At 35.6% G+C, this 13,576-nt stretch overlaps 2 protein-coding genes across 2 annotated transcripts; one reads left to right on the forward strand and one right to left on the reverse strand.

Moving 5' to 3' along the window:
- The first annotated feature begins 1,870 nt into the window (after positions 1-1,870).
- LOC149423153 (cytosolic carboxypeptidase 6-like) lies at positions 1,871-9,705 on the forward strand. Its single transcript, XM_089633057.1, has 9 exons — positions 1,871-1,925; positions 2,665-2,912; positions 4,544-4,638; positions 5,710-5,935; positions 6,673-6,826; positions 6,956-7,182; positions 8,111-8,202; positions 8,284-8,507; positions 9,131-9,705. Exons 1-9 carry the CDS (start codon positions 1,871-1,873, stop codon positions 9,703-9,705), a joined length of 1,896 nt encoding a protein of 631 aa, XP_089489183.1.
- A 448-nt stretch (positions 9,706-10,153) lies between these two features.
- On the reverse strand, positions 10,154-11,955 carry LOC149423154 (ATP synthase subunit beta, mitochondrial). The gene has a single exon (XM_089632518.1). The coding sequence runs from the start codon at positions 11,865-11,867 to the stop codon at positions 10,320-10,322; it is 1,548 nt and encodes a 515-aa protein (XP_089488644.1). The 5' UTR covers positions 11,868-11,955; the 3' UTR covers positions 10,154-10,319.
- Between the last annotated feature and the right edge of the window lie 1,621 nt (positions 11,956-13,576).

The following is a 13,576-nucleotide window of genomic DNA, read 5'->3' on the forward strand; positions in this document are numbered from 1 at the left end:
ATTCAATTACACATTACTGGCAAACTAAACAATATTTGACAATCGTAGTAACAATTCAAACACACATTACTGGCAAGCTAAACTATATTTAGCAATCGTAGTAACAATTCAAACACACATTATTGGCAAGCTAAACTATATTTAGCAATCGTAGTAACAATTCAATTATACATTACTGGCAAACTAAACAATATTTGACAATCGTAGTAACAATTCAAACACACATTACTGGCAAAATAAACTATATTTAGCAATCGTAGAACAATTCAAACACACATTATTGTCAAGCTAAACTATATTTAGCAATCGTAGTAACAATTCAATTACACATTACTGGCAAACTAAACAATATTTGACAATCGTAGTAACAATTCAAACACACATTACTGGCAAGCTAAACTATATTTAGCAATCGTAGTAACAATTCAATTACACATTACTGGCAAACTAAACAATATTTGACAATCGTAGAACAATTCAAACACACATTATTGGCAAGCTAAACTATATTTAGCAATCGTAGTAACAATTCAATTACACATTACTGGCAAACTAAACAATATTTGACAATCGTAGAAACAATTCAAACAGACATTACTGGCAAAATAAACTATATTTAGCAATCGTAGCAACAATTTAACCACACATTACTGGAGCTAAACTATATTTATGAAGACATTTAAGAAAATGTTGAACATATGGTTTCCGGAAACCATTATAAACTCACTTGATAACAGAACTACACATATAGGCACTGCGAGGTTTTAGCATTATTTCAAGCTACTATATTGAAAATCACTTCACATTGTTTATTTGAACGTAGGTATGTGTTATAATATTAACTTGAACATAATATTTAAATTTGAAACGATTTGAAACCTTTTTTATGGTGGATGTAGTCGATGCTTTCCCCTCGTCGCGTGCGCGGCTAGTGTTATTCGGATATACTATTTTGCACCAGATAATAGAAGCTTAACACCAAAACAGAGCAGATGTCTGACACTCTCATTAACAGCTTTTATTATAAACTAAAATCGGGTTAAATCGATGGAATAACATGGAACCCAGCTTATTCGTTGGAATTTGATTTGAATACCTACTTACATACTAGAAAAAATAACTTTACACACCCACAATCATGTTTACAAAAAGAAAAGTGATTTTAAAAGACCCATGTAAGCTTTTTTAACGGTGCCTAGTAGGTGAGTGTTATGCGGTGTGATTTTACATAACAAATGCTTTTCGGTGGTATTTTTGCACGGAAAACTGACGACTTATGTTGCCTTTCCGGTATGAAAAACTTAAAATGTTGCCCACTGTTCGCAGAAATAGTACGTCTACATACATATTATATTTTAATTCAATTTTGCTGGATTGTATAGTTTACGATTGATGGTAGTTTTTCGAATGATATTTTAGCCAACTTTTTAGGTACGTATTTTTGTGTTGCTAAAATATAAATTAAGGTATGTATATTTTCTACATATTTCATACAGGAATGTATTGAACATTGTATGCAATTTTTTAAAATATCAGTTGTAAAAAAATCCTTCTTGTGTCAGTAATTATTATTTAAATTCTCGTCAGACGTGTTCTTCCATCGAGTCGAGTATTTTGACTTTCGCTGAAAGGTCTGAAATAGCTGAACCGTTTGAAAACTTCATGTTCGGTGTTCTAAAACTAAAGTGGTAGTCTTAACACGTTTGACACGTGAAACCTACGTCTTTAACGTGTGCAAATACGTGCTAAAAATAGTCTACTTCGAATTTACTTCGTTGAAAAGTTATCTCATTTCCCCGATGTGATTCGATGTTTTTCGAGTGTTAGGTATTAGCATATTTTTTTATTCAGTGTTCTCAAAAATATCAAAATGCTCGGACGTGATCCTTTGCAGCATACTAGCATGTATGAGAGAAATCTCGATGGTAAATAAATAAAAATGTATATATTTTTTTATTAAATTCCGTAATTACATTTAGGCAAGTAGAAATATTCGCAAATGAGTTCTTTGAGAAGGGAAAGGCCATAATTTATTACATTGTTACTTTTTCCGTATGTCGCAAAAAATAATATTTGTTTATCGTATATTTTAATGTGTTATGTATAATGTTGTGTATCTTCCTATAATTTAATATCATTTTTAAAACGTTCCGGCTTAGGGTTAAAAAATCTGGTACATTCTCCAAATTGGGGATGTAATTATCCTACCTTTGCGAATTTGCTCGTTTACGGGCACCATTAGAAATTTTGATTTTTTGTGCTTTGAACCTCTGAACGCGTGAACCCTTGAATTTAAACCTCCGAAGCTTTGAACATTTAAATCTTTGAATCGTTGCACCTTTTAACCCTTAAACAACCTTTGAACATTTGATCCTTTAAAACTTTGAACATTTGAACCGTTAAACAATTTAACTCTGAAACATTTGAAACGTTCAACCTTTGAATATTTGGACCTTTGAGACCTTGAACCTGTAACCATTTGAACCTTTGAAATTAAACCCTTAAATCTTTGAACATTTGTACCTTTGCACCTTTGAACCGTTGATCATTTAAACCTGTGTACCTTTGAACCGTTGAACATTTTAACCCTGAAACATTTGGACCCTTGAACATTTGAACATTTGAAGCTTTGAACCTTTGAACCATTATGAAACCACCTTACAGACAGCGAGGACAGTGATGGCGAGGGAGGCCTCGGCAACCTGAACCGCATGGTGATGCGCCCCGCGGGGCACAGCGGCAAGGCCAAGAAGGGGCACCTCTGCTTCGACGCCTCCTTCGAGACAGGCAACTTGGGCCGCGTGGACCTCATCTCAGAATTCGAGTATGACCTGTTCGTCAGACCAGACACGTGCTGCCCCAAGTTGAGACTCTGGTTCAACTTTACCGTGGATAATGTGAAGCAGGATCAGGTAAGTAAGTTTAAAGACTTCTGAAGAATGAGGTCAAGGGGAAACGTCAAATCTTTGAGCCATTCTAGGGCATGTGCCATCACCCTGTGGACCGGAGACTGTATGCATTGCATGTAATGCATGCACCGCACCTTATTCAAACTTCGGCGAGTGTTTTAGGCCACACCTATGTCCTGTGCATTAAGTGAACACAACGCCTGTGCAATAAGACATTATGGTATAATTTTTTTTTAATTTAGCAGGCACAACAAAAATATATGAGGGCTGTTCGAAAAGTAAATTGGACAAAAAAATCTTGTAGAGAAACAAACATTATATTATGTGCCTTTTCAAACTAAAGGTTTCCACTACTCCTAAACATAGTCGCCATTTAAATTCAAGCAACTGTCCTAGCCTTTAACCAATCAAGTCCGTTACAGAAACTCTTATTTGTATAAATTAGGTAGTGGAAAACTTCAGTTTTAAGAGGTACACAACAAAACACCTGCATCCATGCAGGTCCTCTATTTACAGCCAAACGGCAGTTACTTTCTGAACAACCCTCTTAGGTATATTATATGCAGGGATGTGCTTTATTTCAAATAAATCCATTTCAAATGGAAATGCAAAATGCAAAATGGGTATTTTCCATTTTGCATTTTAAATGCTTTTTCAAAAACCATTTTGCATTTTGCATTTTAAATGCTTTTCTCAATGCATTTTCCATTTTAAATGCTTTTTTGCAATATTCTTCCTACTATCTTCACTCATTCTTTTTTCATTAGCCCCAAATATCAGTCGGACCTCAACCTCGCTATGAGAGATAATTTCCATTTGTCAAGCTGCTCCGTAGGAGCCCTGGCAATTGAGTGATACCATTACAAAAAATACTGATTCAAATACTGAACATGGGGCCATGACGCTGTAATATTAAATGTTAGAGAGCAGTTTCTATGTTTTTACGTTGGCAACATTAGTCTCGCGAAAATTTTTTTGTGGTTTCATAATCTGTAGTTGACCACGATTGTTTTTTTCAGTTTTTGGATTTACCATCAAGTAATATGTTTGTTCTACATTGATGTCCATTATTAAATGACAAAATTCTATAATTATTTTAATTGTTTGACCTGAGAAACCATTTTGCATTTTCAATGCATTTTGAAAATAGGTATTTTGCATTTTGCATTTGAAATGCTTTTCTAAAAACCATTTTGCATTTTGCATTTTCAAATGGAAAAGTTTTAACCCATTTCCATTTTGCATTTCAAATGGTTTTGGGTACCCATTTTGCACATCTCTGATTATATGTTATACTACATAAGTACAACTTAGTATAATTGTAGAATAGATACACTATTCACAGTGTTTCACGCTTATACACGACTTCGGGGGGTGATTATTCATAATAATTTAAGGAAAATGTAACATGTGTGTCATTTTATTATTTATTAAAATATAAATGTTAGCTTTTTATTTGAATCCGGTTACCTCCACTGCTTTTCCATATGCAAGGTGTTTTAAGAGCCTCGTGATTGACACAATTTTTTAATAAGTATAAATTAAATCTTTTCAGTAATTTCCCCCTGAAGTATTGAAAGAAAGTAGAATTAGGTAGGTTATTGTAATTTAATTATTTTTTCTGAAAATTTCAGAGAGTTATTTTCAACATAGTTAACTTTGGAAAAAGTAAAGTTCTTTTCAATAGTGAGATGACACCGATTGTAAAATCGACGTCTCGTCCCAAATGGTAAGTATGTTTTTGTTTGTTTAGCGGCTATGTTAATTTCTAATTTCATGATAACCTCCATATCACAGTAGTGCATAGTTGGAAAATTGGGAGTTAAGAAATAAGAGGCACATCGACATTCCGTCCAGTACCTAGCTAACCCTATCGTGTAGTATGTCATGTGTTGATTGGGTACTTAGTCACGGACCTTACAAAAGTAATGATAAGGAACACTGGTAAATAAGTGAGTACTTACCTAAACAATTTCTGAACAAAAAGGCAACACTGTTTATTTTGACCAACACTTCACAGCTCTGTTTATTTTGTCCGGACCGGTTCCACTTTTTTACATGTTTCAAAGAAACAAAGCTATCCAAATTTTAAAACACAATATATTATTTGTATCTATTATTATTACAATGCGATTCCATCACAGGTTAGCAGTAAATTTAAAAACTAGCAACTTCTGAGAAATTTATAAGTTGTGCGATCTTGTTGATTTTTGATACCTTTAATATTTCTTATTCGTAAGGTTGAAAAGTAAATATAATAGAGCCTCATTTAGACGACATCCGTGGTTGAGTGGTTAGGATATTCGATTATGAATCCGGAGGTTGCGGGTTCAAATCCGGCGTGCGCAAGTTAATTTTATTTGATTAATTTGTGTTATTTTACAATTTGTTCAGTAAAAACAATTTCGATTTAGTACTTATATTTGCGCAGTTTTCCAGAGCGATAATAATAGGTACGAATAGGTAGAATAATCAGGTACGTCCTCAACTTCATATTCCCCATCTCCTTCCCCTCCCTACTACCTTCAGTCTCATGTGCCAATTTATTGGGAGCTCCAGACGGTCGGAAGCAGTTAGGACTCTTGTGCATTACTCACATAAAAATAAAATTTGCATAACGGTGACGGTCGATGTACCGCCAAACCAATTCAAAACAGGCCAGGACACAAAAAGAAACTGACTTGTAAATGTCCTGGCCTAGATTGATGTGGTTTTGTGTGCCCGAGTCGACACTCTTTAACAGTTTTCTCCGTAATTTATGACATCTACGTTGTGTCTCTATTACTAACTATTATTTTAGGCAAAGAATAGTGAGAAGCAGTGTTTATTACCACCGTTCCATCTACCACCGCTTTCGACATATCCTCAGCTTTGCCTTTGCCTTCGACAAAGAAGAAGATATTTACCAGTTTGCGATGGCCACCCCTTACAGCTATTCCAAACTCCAAGCATATTTGGACGTTTGGATTCGAAAGGCGAAACATCTGAAGAATGCGGTGGAGAGAGAAATCATTGGGAAAAGTATTGTACGTGAGACATCTTTAAATTAGTTATTTTCTCCGATTTGAATACCTATTACCAAAACCACCTATTACACGCACTTAAAGTTCACATTAGTTTATTGTTTTAATAGCTTGTTCATTTGTTACCCCTGAAACAACTTGTAAAATAATAAATAAATTTAAAACATTTTTTTCATAAATTAATTGATGACTTGTTCTGGAATTTTTTGTTGTAAATTACGAAAATTGTCTACATTTCAGGGGTTGTGCACTCACAAACTTTTCAAATATCCAGTGTCCAGAAACTGGAGAATCTACATCCTACAATATAGATAACCCTATAATTTAAAATATTTTTGTATTTTTTGATTTTTTTAAACTTTTTTTTCGACTACTAAAGGGATGAAAATAACTTTTTGAGCCATGTCTACGCTGCGATGAATTTAAAAAAAATTCCTACTTCGGACTATCGATTCCGCATTGTAGAATTCGTTTTGAAGCATAATTCTAAAACGAAAGTTATCATAAATAATCTAATAAATAAACACTTATCACAACATCGACTCAAAATGTGATTCACCCGTTTCCCGCTTGGACCAATAGTTTCCGGACACCGAGTATAGGTATATGAAAAGTTTGTGAGTATTATGATGTATATTATGTATATCGTTTCCGCAAACTAGTGGTAAACTAAACTTAATTATTTAAGCAAAAAATTTAATTATTTAAATGCTTTAAATTCATTTGGATTATTATTATAGCAAAAAAGAAAAATAGATCTCATCACTATTGGAGACGAGAGCGCTATTAAGGTTGAAGATTCAGATTCAAAGGCCAAAAAGGAGAAAAGACGAGTTATAGTCATCATTGCAAGAACTCATGGAGGAGAACCACCATCGTCTTTTGTCTGTCAAGGTTAAAATAAATACTGGAATTACTTAACACAGAGTAAAAATCATTCTTTAAGATTGAATCTAATGCCTGCTCTTCGGTCTTATTTTTACGAATAATTATTTTTTAAATATTTTTTTTATTTTCCTGTAGGGCTAATGGACTTCTTGATAAGCAATCACTCGATGGCGCAATTGCTTCGACAGAACGTCACCTTTAAAATCATCCCAATGCTGAACCCTGATGGCGTCCATCTTGGAAACCAGCGAGCCAGTCTCATGGGTCTTGACCTAAACAGGTCCTGGAATATCATTTCTCAGTGGGCTCATCCAACTCTCAAAGCAGCCTGGGAGATGATTAGCGAAATCAATAAAAGCAAAGTACTTACTACTTACCATATTTTTTTACTATATATAAGATTGTAAAAGCGACATAACTAACAGTCTATCAAAATAAAGTAGACAAAAATTGTCGGCGCTGCGATCTTATCGCCCACTGATGAGCGATATTGCTCATGTTAGGAATCACTGTTTAGATGGTTTTAATGTTTTTTTGTGTAACCAATCAATTAATTAAGAATAATATTGATGAAAACCATTTCTCTGTTACAAGAAAAACATTTTCTGGTTTAATTGCAGTGCCGCAATATAGAATACTGTTTAACGCGCCTGTTTGCAGGCAATTTTACTAGCTCTAAGTAATAATTATCTTGAAATAATAAATATGAATCAGAAAAACACATATAAACAATAAAAGATTAGGATACGACTGAGAATTGAACTTGGTATCTCCCGTTTGCCGAACGTTAATAATTTATTGTGATATTAATTATTGAAACTTTATTTTGTAATAACATTCAAAGAATGTGAAATAGAAAAGGTACTTGGCAATCTCTTTCCTTTCTCTGCCTTTTCTATTTCATATACCTGGCAATCTTTTTCCTTTCTGAGCCTTTTATATTTCAATATGAAATAGAATAGGTATTTGGCAATATTTTTCTTTTCTGTCCCTTTTCTATTTCAATATGAAATAGAAAAGGTACTTGGCAATCTCTTTCCCTTCTGCGCCTCTTCTATTTCAATGTGAAATAGAAAAGGTACTTTGCAATCTTTTTCCTTTCTGTGCCTTTTCAATGTGAAATAGAAAAGGTACTTGGCAATCTTTTTTTCTTTCTGTTTCTTTTCTATTTCATATCCAAACAGCAATTTATCACAATGAAGAGTAAAGCTTCAATGAGTTGATTTTAATTTTAAAGTGATTTATTTTTTCTGTAGGTACTGTAATCCATTAATATTATATTATTCACAGGTGTATCAGCTTGATTTTATAATTGATATTCATGCTCATACAAGTCAGAAAGGGTGTTTTATTTATGGAAATGCCTATGACGATGTATACCGGTAAGAATATTAAAATATTTATTATATATAATCATTTCATTAATCTTGTAATAACTTATTAAATAAATATATTTTTTACAGGTATGAAAGGCATATAGTTTTCCCTAAAATCTTTGCTACCAAAGCTGAAGGATATTGCATGGAAAACTCCCTTTTTAATGCAGATTCGTCCAAAGTGGGCACGGCTCGCAGGTTTTTCTGCACAAGTTTAGGAAAACACACAAATGCATTCACTTTACAAGTGTCCATGGGCGGATACCACTTGACCAATATACCTCACTACATTCATTACAATGATGACGCCTGTATCCTTTACTATTTGTTATCATCGTCCCTTCTCAGTTGAGTCGCTTTCTTCAAAAAATTCACGTTTCTTCTTCTGATCAATTCATTTTTACCATCAACGGTGTTCATATTTTAGACCTAGAAATATAGGATCGAAAAATGCATTTTTTTTTGCTGTTTACTCATGTTTACAAGTTGTAAAATTTATTTATACAACAAGAGTAATTACTGATTTTTTTAAATGCTTCAAGATTCTGGATTACGCACCAATCATTATTTATCATATTGGTATTTAAATATAATAAAAAATATGCTAAACTAGTAAAGGCTTAATACAAGACATGATAATAATTATAACATTTAGTATTAAGTCTGCAGTCTGCCGTTGCGGTTTGCAGTCTGCCTCTGACCTCAGAATCGTGCCTCCGTAGTAAAAATTGTGACGATACTTTTAAAATTATTATTTAAAATGTCGTGTTTGTAAAATTAAAGATTTACTCTATGTGGTGCATGATCAGTTTGATCATTGTCTTATAATATTAATGTAATCCAATCCTTGACAGTTTCATTTTATTAAGATGAATATTTAATTTATTACAACTGTGAATTTTGTGTTTGAAACTTATCTTAACCGCTTAACCAGATCTCCGATTGGGTCGCAACTTAGGAAAGTCTTTTTTTGAATACTACAAGCAAGTTAATATCATCACGGTTCCAGTGAAAACAACAGACGGGAGACGCGGGAAGAAAGGAAAACGTCACAAGGCTGGAAAACTGAAATATCGAAGACCCAAACCTTCTCCAACCCCTACACAGCATTTCCTTGAACCCAGACTCTTTACTCCGCCTATTATAAGACCAGATTTTGCAATAGAACTGAATTCCTGTGCCAATATAACCCAAAATGCATTATATGAATACCCGGCCATACAAACCAGAGTCCACCCTAAGAAATCCACAAGCCAAAAGCATATTTATCAGGAAGATGATACTCCAGCGGTGAAATACAGCTATTTGGACAGAGTTTCTCCTCCGCCTTGTCTTAGTATCATAAATTTAAATAGCACAATAAGAAATGGACTGATAGATTCGTTGAATAATGAGCGATTAAGAAACAAGCTGTCAACAGTTGAAGAGAGATGTTTAAAGAAGAAGAGACTCTTGCGAGAACGGATGAATGTGAAAGCAGACTTCTATTCGTCGGAAGATGAAATTTAAATATTTATTCACAAAATTACATAATAATATCAGATAGTTAATCTTTGGCTCTGCATTATTGAACAAATTTTCAAATTCTTTTTCGTACTCTAAAAACCTATAAATATTATTCCTATGAGGGCTAAAATGCTTCATTAATTCGTTCATCTTTTTAATCGATCATAAATAAATACAACAATAAAGCATAAAAAACATACATAATATTTTTCATTTCAGCCATTTTTTGTTATGTAATTTAGAACAAAAATTTGCATAATTTTTTTTTTTAATTGTGCAATATGACAACTTACAGCTATATGTACAACTTGGGAAAGAAAAAAATGTTAAATTGAACTTTGATTAACCTAGTGTCATACATAACAAGTTGCATAATCAAAAAATATATATTTTGTCAGCCTGATGACACTGTGTCGGTAAGGAAATTGGCATCCAAATAAAATTCAGGAAATACATCTGTAATAAGTTTATATTTTTTACCAACGGATAATATGATACATGACCTTTCTTCCTACACAATAGGAAACTCCTCACCCTTCTCTCTGGGGTCTTAAATAACATTACAAAGTCCAGCATCAGCACTTGAATTAATAACACTAGCGTCATACATCATCTACTTATGTGTTCTTGGCCAGAGTCTCAGCCTTGGCTGCGACCTCCTCGATGGGGCCCACCATGTAGAAAGCCACCTCGGGCAGGTGGTCGAGGTCTCCGTTGAGGATCTTGGTGAATCCCTTGATGGTCTCCTCCAAGGGCACCAGCTTGCCGGCGTGTCCAGTGAACACCTCAGCCACCTGGAAGGGCTGGCTGAGGAAACGCTGGATCTTACGGGCGCGAGCCACAGTCAGCTTGTCTTCCTCAGACAACTCATCCATACCCAGGATGGCAATGATGTCCTGGAGAGACTTGTAGTCCTGCAGGATCTTCTGCACACCACGAGCGATGTTGTAATGCTCAGCACCGATGATGTTGGGGTCCATGATACGGGAAGTAGAATCCAGAGGATCCACAGCGGGGTAGATACCCAATTCAGCGATGGCTCTCGACAACACAGTGGTGGCGTCCAAGTGAGCGAAGGTGGTAGCCGGAGCGGGATCTGTCAAGTCATCAGCTGGCACGTAGATGGCCTGCACAGATGTGATGGAGCCCTTCTTGGTGGTGGTAATACGTTCCTGCATGGTACCCATGTCGGTAGCCAGGGTAGGCTGGTAACCCACAGCAGAGGGGATACGACCCAGCAGAGCAGACACTTCTGAACCGGCCTGAGTGAAACGGAAGATGTTGTCGATGAACAGCAGTACGTCTTGTCCTTCCTGATCACGGAAGTACTCAGCCACGGTGAGGCCGGTCAGGGCCACACGAGCACGCGCGCCCGGGGGCTCGTTCATCTGGCCGTACACCAGAGCTACCTTGGAGGTCTTGTCCTTGAGAGAAATGACACCGGACTCAATCATCTCGTGGTACAGATCGTTACCCTCTCGGGTACGCTCACCCACTCCAGCGAATACGGAGTAGCCTCCGTGAGCCTTAGCTACGTTGTTGATGAGCTCCATGATGAGTACAGTCTTGCCGACTCCGGCGCCGCCGAACAGGCCGATCTTACCTCCCTTGGCGTAGGGAGCCAGAAGATCCACCACCTTGATGCCAGTCACAAGAATCTCCTGCTGGACAGACATCTCCACGAACTCGGGGGCCTCTGCGTGGATAGCGGCGGTTTTGTCGGTGGGGATGGGGCCTCTCTCGTCGATGGGTTCTCCGATCACGTTGATGATGCGGCCCAGGGTCTCGGCTCCCACGGGGATGCGGATGGGGAAGCCTGAGTCGTTGACGGGTTGTCCTCGCACCAGACCCTCGGTACCGTCCATGGCGATGGTACGTACGGTGTTCTCTCCCAAGTGCTGCGCCACCTCGAGCACCAAGCGGGGCTTGCGACCTTCCACCTCCAGGGCATTGAGGATCGGGGGTAGGTTATCTTCGAACTGGACGTCCACAACGGCACCGATTACGGCGACAACTCTGCCTTGCGAGCCTTTCGCGGCGGCTTTTGCGGCATAATCGCGCTTGCTGTTGACGGACAGGGAAGCGATGATTTTACCAGATTCGTTCAAAATCTTCTCTGCGGATTTTGAGGCCAAAAGGCCGACTCGTGATGCTGCCCCCAACATTTTAACTTTTAGATAATCGAGTGAAGAGAAAATTTATGTAACCTACCAAAAGTCGAGATAGGGCGGGGTGGACAGCACTAAAATAAAAGTTACTGCAAATCTCAAAAAGGTGATCTTATTATATAAGTAAAGTCGTATAACAGGGAAAAGTTTTACGAGATGGTATCCATGCATCTAACGAAATAATATTATGGTAGACATAAATATTAAAATTTGTAGATAGGTTAATAGTAATGTAGGAATGATTCGAAAACAAATATTAACATTTATACAGTTTTTAAAGAAATGGTTAAAAAAATTACATCAATAATTGAAACATTAGTGGTTTAAAACGAAGTTTAATAGAATCATTTATTTAATGTCAAGCCACAGTGTGTTTGCGTTCTTCGATAAAAAAATTATCACTTTAAGATTATTTTTATTTACTGTCGTACGGAAAACAAATTAACGTTGTACTTGTTGTACATCCATAAGGAAAGGAGCACAATTAAACTTATAATTTATTTTTATTCTAATAATACTTCCGTAAATATAAGGAAAAAAAAGAAACGCTTAACAGAGACATTTTATTTTAAAAACACTTTTATCAGTACGTCAGTTTCCGGAAAATTAAAAAATGGATTTAAGTGGCTTTTTCGTTAAAAAAACACCGATATTTTGACGTCTTTTCTTCACGCCATGTTTTGATAAAATAATATTAAAATCGTTTTTTCAGAGTAGTTTTTTTTTAAATAAAACTCACAATAAGAACCTGTTTTATGATCATATGTCCATATTTTGGTTTAAATAAGAAAAGAAAAACTAACCTTTAAACAATGGCTGCCAAGTGAACCATACATTTTAATTAAATTTCCATTTCCGGAAACTAGAACACTTATTTCTCATTATCACCTAACTACAACAAAGAGTTTTTCTTTTAAAAGTGCGTGTTTACCCTGTACTAATTTTCTGTATTTTTACTAATACTTCGCGCTACTTAAATCATTTTCTCGGAAAATATGTGTAACAAGATTTTCCCTCAACGTTTGTTCATGTAGCAGGTTCGTGTTGGTGTTTGAAAATCTATAATTGGATAAAATTATTTTCCGCCATAAGAATGAGCTAAAATTGTTAGGTAACCCGTTTTGTAGCTTCTTATCGCATTTTCCAAACTAACTGAAAATAGTTCACATGCATGTAATTTAACATAAATAAATACAATAGTAATTACATCAATCATTTAACTAGGTATAATTATTAGTTTATTTAAATATTGGGATGCTTCGATGAACCATTTATTTAAGTTCCTTAGAAATAGAAAGCTAAGAGTTTGCATGGTTCGATTTCGGTTCTGCAATAATATTATTCTTCCGTCCGCATTCCACTCATTGAATTAAACCCTGTTTATATTGATTAAAATTTACTGCATCTTCATAATGTTAGCTGCTGTGGATGGCAATTATTAGACCACACTTTTTATGCGGTTAGACGTTTTAATTTTAGTTGATCAACTCGAAAGCATACTGATAATTTCGGAACTTTCTTTCAACAAAGTTGATCAAGTTTTTAGTTAGAAATCTTGTCGTTCAATAAAAGTTGGTAAACTAAAATTGAAACGTCCGAACCGCCATTGGAAAGAATAAAACGCCGGGAGTTTTTTTTTACTTTGTTATTTCCCAATATGAACTTAACAATAACTCAATCATCTCGAGATTGGAAGACCGTTTTAG

Source organism: Hesperophylax consimilis, chromosome 6 (assembly GCF_061612785.1).
Source record: "Hesperophylax consimilis isolate HC1 chromosome 6, BYU_Hcon_1.0, whole genome shotgun sequence".
In the NCBI taxonomy this organism is placed as follows: Eukaryota; Metazoa; Arthropoda; class Insecta; order Trichoptera; family Limnephilidae; genus Hesperophylax; species Hesperophylax consimilis.

What these genes read in the sequence shown, in the direction of transcription:
- LOC149423153 (XM_089633057.1), top strand. Translation starts at nt 1,871, where the DNA reads ATGCTCGGACGTGATCCTTTGCAGCATACTAGCATGTATGAGAGAAAT. An exon ending in AAATCATTGGGAAAAGTATT is followed by an intron (nt 5,936 to 6,672) that starts GTACGTGAGACA and finishes TTATTATTATAG; the next exon opens with CAAAAAAGAAAAATAGATCT. An exon ending in TCATTACAATGATGACGCCT is followed by an intron (nt 8,508 to 9,130) that starts GTATCCTTTACT and finishes CCGCTTAACCAG; the next exon opens with ATCTCCGATTGGGTCGCAAC.
- LOC149423154 (XM_089632518.1), bottom strand. Translation starts at nt 11,867, where the DNA reads ATGTTGGGGGCAGCATCACGAGTCGGCCTTTTGGCCTCAAAATCCGCA.